The sequence below is a fragment of the Cynara cardunculus genome (genome assembly GCF_001531365.2).
Source record: "Cynara cardunculus var. scolymus isolate 2C chromosome LG 9, CcrdV1, whole genome shotgun sequence".
Classification (NCBI taxonomy): Eukaryota; Viridiplantae; Streptophyta; class Magnoliopsida; order Asterales; family Asteraceae; genus Cynara; species Cynara cardunculus.
Window position 1 is genome coordinate 12851193 of NC_037536.1, and position 21293 is coordinate 12872485.

The 21293-nt window shown below is 32.7% G+C and overlaps 2 protein-coding genes across 2 annotated transcripts; both read right to left on the reverse strand.

Moving 5' to 3' along the window:
• Positions 1-233: 233 nt before the first annotated feature.
• Positions 234-3552, reverse strand: LOC112517657 (pectinesterase-like). Its single transcript, XM_025125025.1, has 2 exons — positions 2553-3552; positions 234-1114 (listed from the first exon to the last, which is right to left on the reverse strand). Exons 1-2 carry the CDS (start codon positions 3550-3552, stop codon positions 420-422), a joined length of 1695 nt encoding a protein of 564 aa, XP_024980793.1. The 3' UTR covers positions 234-419.
• A 7238-nt stretch (positions 3553-10790) lies between these two features.
• LOC112517655 (pectinesterase-like) lies at positions 10791-17228 on the reverse strand. The gene is made up of 2 exons (XM_025125021.1): positions 16210-17228; positions 10791-11672 (listed from the first exon to the last, which is right to left on the reverse strand). Exons 1-2 carry the CDS (start codon positions 17216-17218, stop codon positions 10960-10962), a joined length of 1722 nt encoding a protein of 573 aa, XP_024980789.1. The 5' UTR covers positions 17219-17228; the 3' UTR covers positions 10791-10959.
• Positions 17229-21293: the final 4065 nt, after the last annotated feature.

Here is a 21293-nt window from a genome sequence, read left to right on the forward strand (position 1 = left end):
GTTGTTTGTACTGATTATTCTGTCCATATAAATTGAGAAGATTTATGTTTGGGTTGGTTTTTTAATAAATGTAAAGACTACTACGGAGCGTGTTCTTTTAATTGAGATGAACACGTTTAAAAAAGTCTTTAACTTTCTACGTAAAGCTCTCCCTAGAAACTTAATGAATAAGCCCTTTTTATATCATTAAAAAATCACCATAAACTCATGTATAACGGAACGAATAAGCATGGTTTCTCATTAACCAACCTAGCATCTTCGCAAATATAATTCAAATGTTACAAGAGATATTTTGCTTGATAATACAACGAAAAACATGAATCTATCTCAATAATAACAATGCTATGCTTCAAATCCATGAATTTGATCAGAATTCGAGCACAAACCTGCTACAATTCGAAGAGAACGAACCTCTGTTTTCAGTTCAATCCAAGGTAATAGGGAACTCCGGTAGCATTCAACCAATCGCCTCCCTGAATAAAATTCCCGACCGTAAATTGGCCGGCCTCCGTCGAATTCACGATCACTTTATATCCCGGCCAACTAACTCTACCACTCGTATTCGATCCTGGACCTCTATTCATATACTCCCCATAATAAAGTGTATTCAAACCGAAATCACCTGACCACTCTAACCAACCGGCAGGATCAATTAGATCGCCTATATGTGATCGCATGATCACAGTTCTTGAATACTCTCTCCACGGCCGCCCTAGGTACGACTTGAACATCGTTTGGTTCGGAATCAACTCAGATCCGGCAGCTATTTTGCATTCCATAATCGAAATACCGGTGTTTTGGTTAGGATCGTCTCGACCTTGAGCTGTAAAAAGGTTTTTCTGGTTTGGATCTGGTTGACGAGCGTACAGATTAGATTTTTGGAAGACGACGGCGGCGTTGCCGAAGATGAAATCGACGGTGCCATAGATGTCGCATTCACGGAAGAATTGGCGGAAGGAGTGAACGTAGAGAGTATCTTGGAAGGCGACGAAGCTGCATTGGTAGAAGACGGAGAAATCAGAACCACTCCGTAACGCCACCGCCTGGTGTTTGCTGATTCCGGCGAAGTTCTCGAAGGTGATACCTTTGGCTATGAAATTGTTGCCAACCGCAACTGAAAAATTCCCAGATACTTGGTAAATGTCATAAAAAGTGAGAAATATTTAAGGGTTATTTACCTACAATTTATTTAGGGTTTAATCGTTAAACCATTAAGCAATAATTCCGTTAAATAAGAAACATATTTGTTCATTTATAAGTTGTTTTCTATTTTACTCGATCAAATCAATTTTATGATTTTGGTTCGTGTGGTTTTTAATTGGGTAAAAGACAAAAATTTACAAAAGAAACGAAAATACCTTCCATTTAACGACATAATCTAACTGCCGTTAAAATGAGGGACTAAATCCGGATATTTTTGCTAATGACAACGGTTATTATGTAATTTTAAAGCTATAAGAATGAAAAATGTTACTTTTTGACAAACCACGGGGACCAAATATGTAGTTTACTCAAAAATCAATCTAATACACCAAAATACCAAATACAAATATCACATAAAATAAATCTTTTCATCTTTTTTGCTTGGATGGTAGTGAAATTTATTCTAACTTTGTTTATCGACTATGATAACGTGTGTTTAAACAGTTGTTTGTTTAAAAACGATTACACGTATAATACATTTGTGTGTGTGTATGTATATATATATAGGATTGGGTTCACGTGAGACCAGTCTGTTTTCGTGAGACCACATTTTTATACGTAAACTTCACAGCAAAAACATCGTGAATGTTAGAAAAAAAGTCACATTCACAACATTTTGCTATGAAGTTTCAAGTGTAAAAATGTGGTCTTACAGATCTCACAAAAACAAACTGGTCTCACATGATCTCAAGTCTCTCACTCTATATGGATATGGAAGTGTACTTGTGTAAAACATTGCATTACATATAAAAAGTTTATTCTCATGGTTACCATAAAATAAAGAAAAGTGGGTACCAAACTCGTGAGTTCTTAAAGAAGCATGGTCCACAACCAATTAAATCAATGCCACCGTCGCCAACTACCATATTGTTTGACATTCCGTCCCAAATCTTGGATTGTTGATTTAAGATAGTCAATATTTCATACACGTCTATTTTATAACTTATATAATATATTTTTTATAAAATTGAAATGATTCTGGTGGATCTTTTCACAAGTCACAATAACATTTTGCAGATTGTCGTATCCATTTCTTAAATCCCGTGTCAATTTCGTAAAATAACACTGTATTTAATTCAGAAAAACGACATTTAAAATAAGCTAAAAAACAAAAACAAAAATAGTGTCCAATTTATTCAATTTTCTTTAGGTTAATAATCAAATGAACCACCTTCCCATTTAACTAACGCATTCCTACCCATCTTTCCTGTCTTTATTACCACCAATTAATTAATTATCATCTTAATTAATTTATCGTTTCAAAATTGGACCTATTATACCATTTACATCAAATCTCTATCCTTACCCACTAAATTAATGTCAAATTTAATACGTGTAGAAGAACTTACCGACGGTGGCCGACCGGAAAGTAGTCCAGCCGTCGACGACGCTCCGGTTACCTTTAATCAGCGTTTTTCCGATCCCATCTCCCACCAACATCACCATTGTCTTCCTGCTATCGATCTCCAAATACTCATAATAAGCTCCTGCTTTTATATATATCACGAATCTCGTCGTACTACCGTTCGGAGCTACATTCAAAGCTTCTCCGATCGTCGTGAAATTCCCGCTGCCGTCCTTCGCCACCACCAAATCGTATTCCGTCTCCTTTACGGCCGCCTGCAGCAGTGCCCTCTCCTTCTTCTTCACCCACTTAGGATACCCATCCCACATCTTGCTGTACTCCGGGAACGTCTCCGCCGTTTCCGACGTCGTTTCTTTCATTTTCTTCAGTAAAGCAAGCGAGTTGCTGATCTGACGAGAAATGTTACGTAACGGCTTACGGAAGTACCGTCGTACCTTGTTTCTCGAATTACTAAGCGCAAACCCATCGAGACACGTGGCCTGGTTGGTCATGGAGGCGCTAAGCAGAGTTCGGAGGTTGTTGTGTTTGTTATACGGCGGTCGTTTGAGGTCGGARATGGCGGAGTTGAGKTGARTGAYGGTTTSGAGAAACARCGAATGACAGTCGTCGAGTGCTCGGATTTCGAGAGCGTTGAGGTTGTGAAGTTTCCGGCGGATGGCGGTGACATTGAAGTCGGTGGATTTAACGTCGTTGACGGTGTGGTTAATGGTGGCGGATATGATTTCCGGTAGGGATTTTGATCGGAGGTCCGGTAGGATGGTGGTGAGGGTTTCTAGGCAGAGTTGGTAGTAGAGTGAGCCGTCGCAATGTGTGTGTGCTGTTTGTGTTTGGATGCGTTTGTGAAGGTGGATGTGAAGAGGGGTAGTTTGTGTAAATAATGAAACTCCATGGTGGTTATTTGTAAGTTTCGAAATAGAAGAAATGGCAAATGCAAGTAGGAAAAGGGCACAGAAGGCAAAGAGAAATCGTTTATTGGTTTGCATGATTGGAAGCGCTACGTTTTTGGCACACACTCAAGAACATATATATATATATATAGATATAGATATAGATAGTGTATGTATATATGTGTGTGTATATATCATATATGTGTGTGTGTGTACCAAATGCAAGTGAGACAAGATCAAAATCAAAGTATGCTACAAAAATGTGTAATATATGTACTTGCTCCATTAAATATAGTGATCCCGTGAGCTTTAGTTACCACTTACCCTTTGTCTCCTTCCTCACACAACTTGATGCTCTTTATGTTCATTACTCATTCGAGAACAACATCGGTTGGGACCCGTAGATTGGACCGAGTATCTTGAGCGTGCTTGTGGAATGGTCTGGTCCACGGTCGGTGATTATCAACAACTTTTTATCAAACATTACTAGTTTAACAGTTAATTTATCAGTGAACAAAAATGATGAATCTAGTAGGTTTTATCATTATGTAAAAAACTTCTAACATAGGACAATTTTTTGTTGGGAGCAAATGCCCCGATCTCATTCTCTTAGAACATCTCCAACATTTATAAAATAGCATAGCTGTAACTGACTACTAATTTTAGATGCCCTTACATCCGTCTATAGCTAACAACTGGTATTTCAACAAACTGCTTGTTTATCAGCTAACAACTAGTTTATCTGACAATAAAAATCTTGTAAACCAATTTGTCAATTATAACTTAATTAGCTAAAGGATTATAGTGACAGTTCATTAACGGACATGTACATAGGGTGATTTTTGGTGAGGATGGAAGTTTTGGTGAGAAATGATCTCCACTATTGGATCAATCCTAATTGAAGATTAACACTATTGTGATGCAGCAAATCAGTTCTCGTGAGAAACACGATTCATGAGGTGGGGATGAGATTAAAAATGATCAAAGGTCTAAATCATTTCTTACACTTTCTTAACTTTAACTCTTATCCAGACACGATCCCTCGTCAAGGTACATAATATTATATCTTTCAATAAATATCAATCATTATATTTGATTTGTCGTACATTTTTAATATATTCGATATATATATATATATATATATATATATATATATATATATATATATATATATATATATATATAGGGTTGGGTTCACGTCAAACCAACCTGTTTTCGTGAGACCACTTTTTTTCACTTAAAACTTCACAGCAAAATGTTGTGAGGGTAAAAAAAAGCCGAACATTCGTAGCCAAAACACTGTGAAGGTTACCTTCACAACGTTTTACTGTGAAGTTTCAAATGTAAAAAATGGTCTCATGGATCTCACGAAACAAGCTGGTCTCACGTGATACCAAGTCTCTCTCTCTCACACACACACACTCTCTCTCTCTCTTTATATATATATATATATATATATATATATATATATATATATATAGACTTAGGATCATGTGAGACCAATGGTTTTTCGTGAGACCCATAAGACCAATTCACAACTTTTGGATTAGATCTATAATCTGAAAATCTAAACATTCGTAAATGCCACGAGACTTCTCAATAATCACAAAATTGCCATCGTGTAATTTGGATCATTAGATCAATCATTTATAAAATTGATCAATGAACATAAACTGGTCTTACGGGTCTCACGAAAAACCTTTGGTCTCACATGAACCCAACCTTATATATATATATATATAGAGAGAGAGAGAGAGAGAGAGAGAGAGAGATGAGCGATCAAATGCAACCATCCAATTTATACAAAGCGTGCAAACCACCTCATCCGTCATTTCATTGTTTAATCTTATGAATTTTTTTATGAAATTGTTTAATCTTATGAAATTGTTTCATATAAATATTTTTTTTAATAAAGTTGTTTCATATATGATTATGAAATTGTATCTTATATATATATATATATATATATATATATATATATATATATATATATATATATATATATATACCCCAAAGTGGTCCATCCGACCATGGGGATGGAAAGGAAGTTAGGCGTGGCAATTCATATGTGAATGAATGAGTAACCGAAAAGGAACGTCTTTGCCATCCTTTAAAGATTTTGGCACAACCAATAATCCATTATATACTAATCATTTTGGAATATATCATCATTTAATCACCTTGCTCCATTGTTTCATATACATATACATATACATATATATATATATATATATATATATGAGTAAACTACAAACTTGCTATTTGTAATTTGTTTCTACATTTTTTAAAATTATAAGATCGTAATTATGGTTTATAAAAAACGTTTGAATTTCATCTCTCATTCTTAAATAACCGATAAAAACTTCATTAATGAGGGGGATTTCCTTATTTTATCCATTTTTTTTTGTTTTTTTACCCAATCAAAAACCATGAGGACCAAATTACAAAATCGATTTTGATTGGATAAAAAGTAAAAAAAATCGATAAAATAACGAAAATGTCCCTTCTTTAATAAATTTTTAATGATTGTTAGATGGAGCGATCAAATCCTGAAGGTATCACAAACCACGATGGCTATCTTGGAATTTCGAAACTGCAGGAACAAAAGATGTTATTTTCGGCAAACAAAAATGCCCCTTGTTTTTTGTTTGATGTTCTTTGAATTTGCTGAAATCCCGGAGCACCTTCAAAGTTTAGCGGGTGCACATTTCATATCCCATAGGAAATTCTACTTACAAAAATAAGTTGAGCAGATGCATGGAACCCCGCTCTTGATAGATGCGTCCCTCCATACCGTGACTGTCAGACTCAAATGTTTATCTGTTTGTAAAGTATATCAAAACAAAACCAATTATGCTGCATCGCGGTATCTTTTAAACAGAACTAGCATCCTCCCAAAGATAATTCAAATATTAGAGGGTTATATGCTTGATGATGCAAGGAAAACATGAATCGATTCATCATAATAAGGATGTTATGCTTCAAATCCATGATTTTGATTAGAATTCGTGACAAATCTACAATAATTCGAAGGGAAACGAGCGATCACTGTTTTCATGGGCTATTTGATTCAGACAGAGAAATAAAACTATGAATGAAAATGAAAATGACATGAAATGAAAATGGGAGTGGTTTAACCTGAAATGAAAATTTGGCTTTATACTGAGTAATCTACAATTTTCATCCATATGATTTGAGAAAGATTGTGATTTTTGTCCCCGTTGCTTGGAAATTGCGACTTGCATTTATATGGTTTGTAATTTATTGTTGTTTCCCCCCTAAGACTGAATATGTTAAAAATCCTCCATTAACTTATCGATATTTTGTTTTTTTTTTAATTTTTTAGTTTATTAAATAAATATTTTTAATTTCTTTTTTAGTATTTTAGTCTTTTTGATTTAATAAAACTATATATTGTTTGATAGACAAGTAATATATAAAAAGATTTTATTATCTTTCTATCATTTATGATAAAATAATTACATATTTTTAATGCAATTAAATTTTTTAATATTTTTGGTCATTCTAGTTTTAGTTTCTTATAGTCTATAATGAAGAAAAACGAATTAAAATATTATCATGTAAGGAATACTTAACGACTTGCAATTGAATGACTTAGGGGCTGTTTACTAACTGCTGACCGGACTGACTCGGTCAGCATATCTGACTCGGTCAACAGTCAGTGTGTTTACCAAATCACGAATCTGACCGAGATCTGACCGAACTGCTGACCGAAATCTTACCCCGTCAGCATCTATTTCATACTTACCCGAGTCAGATTTCACGTTTCCATACTTGCCCCCTTTTCACAATTAGGTTTTTGCATTCCCCATCGCTCTCTATCGTTCCCTCATCGCTCCTCCTCTTCCCTCGCTGGTCCCGGCTCTGCTCTTCACGGTCGATCCTTCTCCCTCGTCACTCTCGTCCATTCTCCTTTCTCCCTTGGCGCTCAAGTCGTTCCTCCCTTTGTTGCTCGAAGAGGTACAAATCTTTTTAACTGATCGATTTATACATTTGTTGAGTTTTTCTGTTCTCTGGCTTTATAATATGTACGATGGTGATGCATTACTCAAAGAATCGACTGATTTCATTACTTGATCATGTTCTGGGGATTTGGCTTGATTTCATTACTTGATTTCATTATATTTACAATTTTAGCAGTAAAGATTTGGCTTCTGTTTCCTTTTGACAAATTTATTGTTCCTAGTCTTGTTAGAGAACACATGTACCTGTTCTGGGGAGTAGGAGATGAATAGGATAAGAGAAGATTTGAGATGAATCAGAGAAACCCAAAATAGGATCAAGATCAGAAACCCAAATGTCAACTGGGTTACGTTTCCATTGCTCATTATATTAGCAGTACAAGGAGAAATTTAGGTGAAGTTTCTTGCTCGTATATGAATACCCATTTTTTATATGAATACCCATTTTATCTTGAAAAGAAAGAATGGTTTCATATGTGGGTTTAGTATATTTGTGGAAGCAATTGAGTTTGTTGCTAACTTTGGTTAGTTTTTGTTTGTTTATTAAGATTTGCTGAGAAATTTATGGTTATGAAATGAAAATAACTGTGTTTTTTTAAGCTTTCTGTAAGGGTGATCATGAATCATTGAAGTCAACTAAAGCAAACAATCATTTTTCTGATATTTTAACAGAGTTTCATGTGATTTCTTTTGTGTTTTTGGTATGGATTGTTGCAATGGAGGAGAATTGATTTTATTAGGGTTCTAAAGTTGTTTAAAATTTTGGACACCGGAGGTGAGGAATTCGAAATTTCTTCCCTGTTTTCCATCTGTGCAGGTGGGTAAGGATGGGGAGGGGAGGGGGTACTTATGAAGTTGGTGATCTCGAAGTAAAAGTTATGTATAAGTAGATCTATGGCACTAGTATTTCTAGTTGGTTATGAACATATCATCATATAAATTCTCTTTTGAAACCTAAATTTCAGCATACAAAATAGGATCAAGATCAGAAACTCAAAATAGGATCAAGATCAGAAACCCAAATGTCAGCATATGAACATATCATCWTATAAATTCTCTTTTGAAAGGAATCAAATAACCACACACAAGGAGGAGAAATTTAGGTTGCTAGCCCACTAACTAGCCCAGGAATCATGCAGTGACTATCTAAACACCAAAAACACATCTTTCATCATTATCCATAAACATACCAAATTGCTAACCAATCACGTATGCATAGAATCATCCTCAAAGAAGAAGGAGAAATTTGCAGTTCCAAAATTGACAAGAACTTATAAAATCTTCTTGAAAATTTTGATTATTAAATCAAACTTTAAACCATATTGGGACGGAAACTGGTTGTTTATTCTAGTGATCTCAATTGTTTATGGTGTTTCTTTATCATTTCTTGACGTGGGTACTTTAAAATTTTAGTTATTATTGTCAATATTTTCTGGTTTTTTGTATGTGTTTCTTTTGTACGCGTTGTTATTGAAAAGTTGATGGATAATGAAGACCTTAAAATGTTTGGGTCTTTTTGACATAGGTATGGAATCGTATGATGAATCAATGGAACCCAAAAAATCCATAATTTTATAAGAAGATGTAATATCCAAGATCAACTGTTTATGCAATATGATGAGAACGCCATGTTTAYTGCGGAAGAGCAACATGGAGGAGGCATTGAACAAGAAGTCGTTGAAGTACAATGGGGGGCTTCTCAAGACAATGGATATATGGCTAATCTGCGGGATCAGATTGCGACTCAACTGTTTTCAAATGCTTCAAATTAATTTGTATTGTCTAGGATGAAAAACAAACAATTTCTTTTGTTATTAACGTTTCATATCCCGTTTGTATTTAAGTATGAACGATTATTAATATATTTTTTCTATTTAATTTGAAGTATGAAAATTATATTTTGTTGTCTTATTTAACAGTTAACATATGAAAAGAAGTAAAATGGTATTATTTTTATTGGTAAACATTTATTTAAAATATGCATTTTGTTTTTTTTTCTTCCATTAAACTATTAATAACAAAAATAATCATATATTATTCAATATATAATTACAAATAGGGTTATAATGGTCATTATATTTTTGGTAAGCACTTACCAAAAACATTTGGTAAACAATCTTACCCGGGACAACACTTACCGGGATAGCACTTACCCGAGTCAGCACTCTTATCCGGACAGCACTTACCCGATAAGATTTGGTAAACAGCCCTTTAGTGACAAAAATCGAACTAATAATAAACTAAAACTATTATGACAAAAATATGAAAAAAAACGAAAAATATGTAATTATTTTATCATAAACAATAACAAAACATAAAATATTTAATGTATTATTTTTTTAATCAAAAAATGTATAATTTTATTAAGATCAAAAAGACTAAAATACCAAAAAAATTATTTAATAAACCAAAAGGAGGAAAACTAAAAGAAAATTAAAATATCTCTAAGTTAACCGGAGGATTTTTAATAGATTTAAGGGTTGTTCGGTAACAGATAATAAGTTGTATAACATGTATAACTACTAAGATATACATAAGTGTTCGGAAATGGCTCAATGAGCCAACAAAGGGGTTATTTGCTCAGCCCACAAAGTAGAGTCATATACATTCAGCCGACCCTTTTCCCTCATTGCCCTTAGGAAAACACACGCTTCTCTTTCGCCTGAACTCATTCGCCCATCCTCCTTCAACAATCGAGTCTCTCAATCTCTGGAATGAAGGTTGATCCATCAAAAATCAGTTTTCTCTCTCTGGAATGAAGCTCGATTTGCTACTCATTCTCTGCATCTCCCGCTTTCCCTAATGGAACTGATTTTTTTTTGTTCCTGAAATTGATCCCTTGATTTCTTGAAATCGAGCCTTTGGTTTTTTGTTCCTGAAATCTAGGTTTCGTTGCCAGGTCTTTGGGTGTTAGATGATGAAATCGAGCCCTCTGTTTTTTGCTCCTGACATCTATCCCTTCGTTTTTTTGCTAGGTTTTTGGGTGTTCCATGAAATCGAGCTCTCCATAATTTGTAGAAACTATAAAACAGAAGATTGAAAACAAAGAGGAGAAAAGCCGATGGAGATGAAGCAAATGAAACAAATGACGACTGAATTCTTTCAGGTTAAACCATATTTACCTTTTAATCCCATTGAATCATCCGTGTAACAAAAATTGTTTTCAGATTGTGGGTTTTGATGATACATACTTTTTAGATCTAGAATGCATCCCGAAATTGATAAATCTTTATCTTTTAAATTCATTCATCCAACAATTTTATGAAATAGTCATTTAATCCGACAAAAATATAGAATGAGAGTAAAATGATCATTTTTGACCTTCAAACTGTTTATTCAACACAATAACAAAAAAAAAAAAAAACAATTTATTTTATATTATTCAGACGACTTTATTCATATATGACTTAATGTAACACGAACAGAACAGTCCCTTATTTTTAGACACAAAAACAACAATAAATTACAAAACACAAAAACCAAAACAATAATCCCAATCTTTGACACAGAGTTCACTCTATTATATATCAACCAGTTTCTCATACAATCCAAGGTAATAGGGAACTCCGGTACCATCCAACCACTCGCCGCCCTGAATAAAATTCTCAACCGTAAATTGGTCGGCCTCCGACGAATTCACGATCACCTTATATCCCGGCCAAGTCACTCTACCACTTGTATTCGAACCAGGACCTCTATTCATATACTCCGCATAATAAAGTGTATCCAGAGCGAAATCACCTGACCACTCCAACCAACCAGCTGGATCAATCAGATCACCGATGTAGGTCCTCATGATCACAGTTCTCGAATACTTCTTCCATGGCCTCCCTAGGTACGATTTGAACATCGTTTGATACGGAATCAACTCAGATCCAGCAGCTATTTTGCATTCCAGAATCGAAATACCGGTGTTTTGATTTGGATCGTCTCGACCTTGAGCTGTAAAAAGGTTTTTCTGGTTTGGATCTGGTAGCCGTGCGTATAGATTGGATTTCTGGAAGACGACGGCGGCGTTGCCAAAGATGAAATCGACGGTGCCGTAGATGTCGCATTCACGGTAGAATTGGCGGAAGGAGTGAACGTAGAGAGTGTCTTGGTACCCAACGAAGCTGCATTTGTAGAAGACGGATAAATCTGAATTGCTCCTTAACGCCACCGCCTGATGTTTGCTGGCTCCGGCGTAGTTCTCGAAGGTGATACCTTTGGCTATGAAACTGCTGCCAACGGCAACTGAAAAAAAGCCCACATACATAATAAAATGAAGTTAAAAATCACCTCATTAACCCTTCTTTCCGATCAAAATTCACTTCTTTTTATTATTTTTAGAATCAAATTCTGATTTAAATCTTTTATTTATTTGAGCTTGGTTTTTGTTTATGTATTATTTCATATGATTTTTTTATTCAAAACTAAAATATTTGTTTCAGAATATATTTTGCTACATTTTTTACGTGTTTGTGAAATAAAAGATACATATAAAAACGTTTCACATTATTAATCGAATACATATGAAACAAATATATTGTGAAACAAATGTATGTTGACCAATACATTAAATACTATACTTAGACAAAAAAATATGAAACAAAAAAAAAACTTAAGATAAAAGTTCCCATGAATCTTACAAATTTCGAAGTTGTCAAATAATTAAACTCATATATATATGAGTTTTGTATTGATAACCCATGAAATTATGATAACCTTAAAAACTTGTACATAATGTGTTATTTTATATGATTTTTTTTCCATCTAAAACTACGATTTAAACTATGGATTAACATATATCTGTTTTACAATGTGTTTGTTTCACATATACTTAGTTCACAATGTGAATCTTTTGGCCATGTTTGTGGAAAAAAATACATATAAAAATGTTTCACATTGTGAACAAAATACATATGAAACAAACATGTTGTAAAACAAATATATATATATATATATATATATATATATATTAATCAATCCATTAAATATCGTACTTACATTATGTTCTTGAAATCCTTTTTACGAAGGAAGGAAATGAAATGGAGGGAAAAGGAGGAAAATATAAAAAAAACTTGTGTTCTCGACACATTTTTAAGAGAGAATGGAAATGAAAAGGAAGGAAAGAAATCGTAAGTTTTCTCCCAAAACTTTCCTTCCAAAAGTGGGATGAAAGAATAGGAAAGGTAAGGAAAGGAAAGAAAAAAATTAAAAGCATTTAAAAGATTATTAAAATTACAAAACTATGCAACTTTTTATAATAAAAGACATATTTTTAAAGGGTATATATGTAAAAATAACACATTTCTTTTCCTTTCTTTCCTGTTCCAAAACATGAAAAATTATTTTATTTCTTTTTTTTTTCTTTCAAAAACACAAATAAAAAATTATTTTTCTTTCCTTTTTTTCCTCCCTTTGTTTTCCCTCCCTCGCTTTTCCATCATTTTCTAATTCTAGAACACAACGTTAGAAATAAAAAATAATCACGTGAAACAAAATCTTCATGTAGAAATTCTCAGGACTTCATTAATTCTAGATTGAGCATTTTTTTCACTAAATGAAATTGACATGTGACATTTTATTATTGGTTGGTTTAATTTTTTTAAAAATAAGACTTATCTAATTAAAAAATGGCTTTAACAAAAATATAACAAAATTTATAATTTTCAATTCCCTAGAAATAAAACATAATATTGATATATTTTCATACCAACTTTTGAAACGTGTCTTATTTAATTTCAATTGTATAATAAGTTTTTTATAGTTAATCTTAATTACTAATTGAACTTGTTAATAACTATAATAACATTTTTTTTAATTATTATAATTTTTATAATTATAGTTTTTTTATTATATAAAATATGGACCGATTTATAATTAAATATAAAAAGTTTATAAATAACGTGACAAAATCATTAACCTTTAGAAAAGTCGTAAATATAAATGCTATAAAATAACCTTAATTTCCTCCATTATTGAAAAAATGGGAGGACCCAAGGGAGCCACTTATGGCATGGCCCTGTTTTTTATTTTCTTAAATAATTTTTAATAAAAAAAGGTGTATTTCGCAGGTTGTGATTCTACCACTTACACAATTAATGGTATTTAGGACCTTTTAATGAGAAAGTGGTTAAAAAATGAATTTTGGTTAATAAAAAGACTATTTTAGTTAATTGTTGACCTAATTCTATATAACGCACACAACACGCCTTATATGTCCATATACATATATAACACACACATATAGACTTGGGATCATGTGAGACCAATGGTTTTTCGTGAGACCCGTAAGACCAATTCTCAACCATTGGATTAGATCTACAATCGTTAGATTTGAACATTCATAAACGCCACGAGACTTCTCAATAATTACAAAATTGCCACCGTGAATTTTAGACCATTAGATCATTAGTTTATCAAGTTGATCAATGAACATAAATTGGTCTTACCGGTCTCACGAAAAACCATTGGTCTCACGTGAACCCAACCCCACATATATATATATATATATATATATATATATTTATATATATATATATATATATTTATATATAGGGGAGCGTTTAAATAAAAACTACTCAGTTTGTAAAAATCGTGAAAACTTCATTCAACCAATCATAATTTTTCATTTTGTTCATTTTTTTGTAATTATGAAAGGTTGATTAACCATTTTTATTGTGAAAGGTGTTAATCATAGATATTATCATATTCATTATTTTAATTTTAGAAGAATAATTCATGAAACAGTTTCATTAAAATTTCATTAAATGTTATATGAAACAAATTCATCAAAAAAAGTATAATATAAAACAACTTCACAAGATTAAACAATTTTATGAAAAAAAATTCATAAGATTAAACAATGAAATCGACGTATGAGAGTGGTTTGTACGGTTTTTACAAATGAGAATGGTTTTCATTTGATCGCTTCTCTCTCTCTCTCTCTATATATATATATATACATATATATATATATATATATATTTATTTCCTTTTTAAATGTAATCCATCACATTTGTACAACCAATACAACTCAATAGATTAAGATATTTATGGAAATGATGAGAATTTATTTATTATGATTTAAATATTTATGGAAGATGAATATGATTCATTAATTATGATCAATAATTTACATTAAAAAACAATCAAAACTTCTATTAAATCACATATTCATCAAATTAAATGAACGGTTGAGATTGAGTTATATTGGTTGTATAAATGTAAAAGGTTGAATAATAACTCACCTCTCTCTCTCTCTCTCTCTATATATATATATATATATATATGTATATATATAAGATATTCTTTTGATCTTTATATAGTGAGATATTGGAAAACCTACAATTTGATATGATTTTTTTTCTATGATTAGAAGGTAATTTAGTGATTGACATATATTTATTTTAAATTGTGCATGTTTTACATGTACTCAGTTCATAATGTGAACTTTTTTTGGCACATCGTGAAATAAAAAATACACACAGAAAAGTACCAAATGTGAACCGAATACATATAAAACAAATATATTATGAAATAAATATATATTAATTAATACATTAAATACTTTACTTAAATAGAAAAAGGCCATGTCAAAGAAAAAATCTTAAGAGAATATTTTTCATGGATCTCATAAATTTTTTAGTTTTCAAATGAACAAACTTGCAACTCTACATATGCATTGGCACATTGCACATATGCATATACATCAAACTTGACCAAGATATCGTGTGTTTTTTAAAAGATGTTGAAGTCTGAAATTTTATTTTATTTTTGATATATAAGAGTTGGCGTTGACATCTAAAATCTGAATCAATAAGACTGACTGTTTTTGCAAATTGATCAACGTCCTAATTTGTTTAAATTGTTTATTTTACCTAATAAAAATATATATAGGCAAATAAGATATTGGTTTACCTCTTATTAGATAAAAGAACAATAAAACATAAATGTCTTTAAAAAAATGAAAAATATAAATATTTAGAATGATTTTAATTCTTAATAAATCAGACATAAAAAGCTGATAATTCTATTAATAAAAAAGTACAAAGCGTGACAAAAAGGTGGAGTTCCATGATTATCATAAAAGAAAGGAAAAGTATACGCATATATACCAAAAGTGGTGTCTTTATTACCACAATTAATCATCTTAATTATTTTAGGCTTTCAAAATTGGACCCATTTACCTTTTTTTTATTAATCTGAATATCCAGCTCGTTATGCAAGCTGACTAATTTCAGAACGATCATCTGTTAGCCCGGAGTTACCACATTTGAACCTCTATGACCACAATTTGAACCTCTATGACCACAAAAGGATTTTTATTCCTCATTGGATTTGAACCTGGGACCTCCTAGTACTTTTGACCTTTAGAGTCAAGCTCAAACCAACCAAACACCATCCTTGTAGTTAATTTTACCTTTTACATTAGAGATGAAACATCGTCTAAAAATTTGGATCCATTTTATGATTTGTGTTTATCATTGAGAATTAATTCAATATATCTGAGTCTATCGTATTAGTCTTGATCTTTAATTAAGATTAATCCAAGTTAAAGATATCATGTTTACCTTTCTCATCTTAACTTTTATTTTCATCGGAACCTAATCTTACCTCAAATCTCTATTTGGGTTGGATTCCAATGATAATGGAAGTTATGATAAGAAAAGATTTATATCCTTGGATCAATCGTAATTAAAGATAATATCATATAAATTCTCATGCACAATTCAAGAAATTAAAATAATAAAAATAATCTGAAAATTAATACGAGTAAGAAACTTACTGACGGTGGCAGACCGGAAAGTAGTCCAGCCGTCGATGACGTTACGGTTACCTTTGATCAGTGTTTTTCCGATCCCATCACCCACCAACGTCAACATTGTCTTCTTGCTATCGATCTCCAAATACTCATAATATGCTCCTGCTTTTATATATATCACGAACCTCGTCGTGCTTTTGTTCGGAGCTACACTCAATGCTTCTCCGATCGTCGTGAAATTTCCGCTGCCGTCCTTTGCCACCACTAAATCGTATTCTGTATCTTCTACGGCCGCCTGCAACAATGTCTTCTCCTTCTTCCTTACCCACGAAGGAAATCCGTTCCACATCTCGCCGTACTCCGGGAACGTCTCCGTCGTCCCTTCCGACGTCGTCGTTCCGTCCATCTTCTTCAGTAAAGCAAGCGAGTTGCTGATCTGACGAGAAATGTTACGTAACGGCTTACGGAAGTACCGTCGTACCTTGTTTCTCGAATTACTAAGCGCAAACCCATCGAGACACGTGGCCTGGTTGGTCATGGCGGCGCTAAGCAGCGTTTGGAGGTCGTTGTGTTTATTATACGGCGGTCGTTTGAGGTCGGAAATGGCGGAGTTGAGGTGAGTGACGGTTTCGAGAAACAGCGAATGACAGTCGTCGAGTGCTCGGATTTCGAGAGCGCTGAGGCTGTGAAGGTTCCGGCGGATGGCGGTGACATTGAAGTCGGCGGACTTAACGTCGTTGACGGTGTGGTTAATGGTGGCGGAAATGATTTCCGGTAGTGATTTTGATGGGAGGTCCGGTAGGATGGTGGTGAGGGTGTCTAAGCAGAGTTGGTAGTAGAGTGAGCCGTCGCAATGTGTGTGTGCTGTTTGTGTTTGTGTTTGGATGCGTTTGTGAAGGTGAAGGTGAATGTGTAGAGGGGTAGTTTGTGTAAATAGATGGGGTTTTTTGGTAAATTTGGGAAAAGAAGAAACGGGAAATGCAAGTAGGAAAAGGGCAGAGAAAGCAAAGAGAAATCGTTTAGTGGTTTGCATGATTGGAGTGGCTACGTCTTTGGCACGCACTCATGAACTTTATATCATTGGACTCGGTAGGTAATAATATTTAAATAACACTAAATATTTATGCTAAAAATATCGTAAAAGTAATTCTTTACAGTGTTTTTATTTTCACCACGTTTACTGTATTTTTACTATAAAGGTTTGCTTTTTTCATACATTTATAATAAATTGTTCTGCAGTTTGAGTGTTATTTTGTGATCTTCTAGATCTTACTAAAACAGACTGATCTCACATGATTCTGATCATATATATATATATATATATATATATTATATATGAGGCCAAAGGTTTTTCGTGAGACCCATAAGACTAATTCTCAACCTTTGAATTAGATTTACAATCTGAAAATTCATAATCACAAAATTGTCACGAGACTTCTCAATAATTACAAAATTATCACCGTGCAACTTTAGACCATTAGATTATTAGCTTATAAAGTTGATCAATGAACATAAATTAGTCTTACGGGTCTCATGAAAAACCTTTGGTCTCACGTGAACCCAACTCTATATATGTATGTATATATGTGTGTATACCAAATACAAGTGAGAAAAGTTCAAAATCAAAGCATCCTACAAAAATGTGTAATATATGTACTTGATCCGTTATATACATGGAAAGATCATGCGAGAAATTATACATTTTACCAGGAGTCAAAAAAATTTAATATTATATATATGATTACAATTCTTTGGGTGTGTTTAATCATATATGGTTAATTGTTTGTGTGTTGTCAATGCAACATGCGTTTATTCATATATTAATAAGCTTGTGTATCTTGGTTGTAATTACATATAATATTGAAATTTCTTGTTTTCTTGTAAAATATTTAATTTCTCATTTGAACATGTATTTCTCTCTCTCTCTCTCTCTCTCTCTCTATATATATATATATATATATTATAGTGATCTCGTGAGCTCTAGTTACGAATTACTCTTTGTCTTCTTGCTCATCCACTTGATGCTCTTTATGTCCATCACTCATTCAATAATAACATCGGTTGGGACGTGTAGATTAGATCGAGTGGCTCGAGCGAGCTTTCGTAATGGTCTGATCCACTATCGGATAGACTAGAAAATTTATATTCTAGTATATGTTGGAACATCTATTTTCTCTTTGAAGTTGACTGTTTTGTTGATTTTTCATTAAGTCATGCATGTATAAAGTTGTTTGTTTGATTTAGTTTGTCTGTATAGATCGAGACGGTTTTGGTTTCTTATGTTGTCTTCATAGATGGAAGAGGGGTGTTTTTTTTTTAATTAGGAGAGATAAGTTTAGAAAAAGACATGGCTTACTGAATAAGTCACTTCATATATCATTAAGCCACTACGTACCAAACAGTCATGTACTACATATCGAATAAGCTATGAGTCTCACTAAACGCATTAACCTACTAATAAACAGCACCATTCCTTGAAAGTGATAGGGATAAGGTTTTTCATGTCTCAAACTTTGAGGTACCAATTATTGTGCATACAACTGTAGAAAAAAAAACACGATGTGATTGAGGTTATTTTCGTAACCAAAGACGCTTTTTCAAATACTGTTTTAATAAACTCAATAGTTTTCCTTTTCTTTCAATCATGAGTCATGACTAATTTTTTTTTTCTCGCACTTATGGCTCTAATATTTCAATTAAATTTTAAAAATGTTTTTAAAATCATTTTATACTGTTAATAAATTTATCAGCTATTTTTCAATAAACATCAACTAGTTTATTATCTAACTGATCAGCGAACACGATTGCAGATTTTAAATCTTTTATCTATAGATTCGTACTCTAAAATAAAATTATATATGAGATAAACATGGAAATTGAAGTAATCTTTCGTTTCTCAACAGTGAATTAAGGTCAAACTCATAAGCTTATTATCTCAGATCGGATCACGTCGATAGGATTCCCTTTTTTACATCCATATACCCTCTGTGTGGTGACATGAGAGCGGAAAAAAGGAAAGCGAGGAATAAATTTTTTCTCACTTTTGATATAATGGGCCCCAACTCAAGGAAGGGGTCACGTGACACTATGAGAGGCTATTAGGTCAGTCAGTGGATAAAATGTACCTCAACTATGAGAGCTCTCAATTACATGAATAGTTTAATAGGTTGGATTAGAGCATTACTTTTTTCGGTTTGTTGGGGGCATGATGGAATTTTAGGCAACTTTTTTAATATATGGCCATTTTTTCAAGGGTGCAAATGCCCCCTATGGCCTTACATTCGCCCATGACCTAATAACCAATATATTCTTTATAACCAAACGTAACGTAGTTTTAATAAAAAAAATTAATTAATTTTAATTTATTCATTTTTCTTTCTTTCGTAGAACAAAACGTTAATGGATTATAATGATAATCTATAAGGATGGTGTTTGATTGGTTTGAGCTTGACTCTAAAGATTAAAAGTGTTGGGAGGTCCAAGGTTCAAATCCAATGAGAAACAAAAATCCCTTGTGGCCATGGAGGTTCAAATGCGGTGACTTCAGGCTATCTGCAAAGCAGGTGGTCGATCTGGAATTAGTCGGCTTGCATAGCAGGTTAGATATATAGGTTAATCAAAATAAAGAAAATGGATTATAATGATAATTCAAAAAGAAGATATACATAATATGATATTTTATGGAACAATATCAATGGTTAGCTTCAATTAGTGACTTGTGAGATATTTTGATTTGTTGCACGTTTTAAATATTTCGACTCCTTAAAAGATATTTGTAAGTGTGGGCCTATCTCACCTTCTAGGAACGAATCAAATTAAAGGGTATTAGTCATGGCAATTCACATGTGAATATATCAGTAATTACCATTTTAAGATTTTGGCCCATCCATCATATTAATTAAAGGTGCTCAAAAATGGACCAACCGGATAACCTTATCCGGTTCGAAAAAAAATCCTAAAAAATCTCAATTTTAGGTCAATTGATGTAGAGTTGATATAAAATTAGGTCAAACCGTATCTATTAGGTTGGAATTGGGTTATGGTAATTTGAACCTAACGACCAAATTCGATGAACCCGATGTCTTTCTATACTATGAATTTAATATGATTGTTAAATTATTGATTAATATATATATAGGGGTCTAATCAAATGAGAACTAATTAGTTTATGTTAATTGTGAGAACCAATATTAACCACAAATCAATAGATAAATTAAAAAATTTATAATTTTGGCAATTTTGAATTAAAATATTAATTGATAAGCATATTTTATTACATGCTTAAAGTACCTATTTCTTATGCTTATTAGGTAGATTTTCATAGTTTATCCCAACCTTGAGTCATTTTTACTTCTTTATTTTTCATTTGTTATGTTTGGAGCTAATTGTGATGATGAATCTGTTTTTACAACAAGTTGGAGTAGATAACATTTTTTGACTCAGTACACTGCACTGTGATGCTGCAGCATTCCAACAGCATCGCCCGGCTGCATTTTGGCTTTTTGTAAGAGGTGCTTATTGATCAAGCCGTGTCTTGGATGGAGGTCTGAGCTGAAGAAGCTCTCATTTTGGACTATTTGCAGCTGGTGAAAGGATGTGGAGAAGACCCTTAGATGACTAGTTTTGATGGAGTTGAAATCTCCTTTTTGTTGTCTTCTCATATTGTACCTTGTACTTTGTACTTCCTTTAATATTTTGTCTTTTCCTCTTGTGTTGGGTATAAAAGAATGCATTTGGCCACTATTTTCCATATCTCAACTTGGACGAATCCTTTGTTTAAGTTGTGCTACCAAAACATTCTCATCTTATTAATATTATAAGCTTTTAAGTATTTAATTATTATTCTTTATATCTTGTCTTTTATTTATGTCATTTATATTACGTCTTTACTTTCCTTCATTTACTTTCAGTTATCTACATTAACGTCTTTACTTTCCGTCATTTACTTTCAGTTATTTACGTTCATGTCTTTACTTTATGTCATTTACTGTCTGTAATGAGTAGCTAATTTCATTAGTACGGGTGTAGGGTAAAGGGTGAAATGTTAAACCGAATGAAAGTGGACATTGTTTCGCAATAACAATGTTCCACTATTTCATTCAAGTTTT

Coding starts and splice junctions, on each gene's coding strand:
- LOC112517655 (XM_025125021.1), bottom strand. CDS start 17,218: ATGCAAACCACTAAACGATTTCTCTTTGCTTTCTCTGCCCTTTTCCTA. Junction 11,673..16,209: donor TTTCCGGTCTGCCACCGTCA/GTAAGTTTCTTA, acceptor GCTTTTTTTCAG/TTGCCGTTGGCAGCAGTTTC.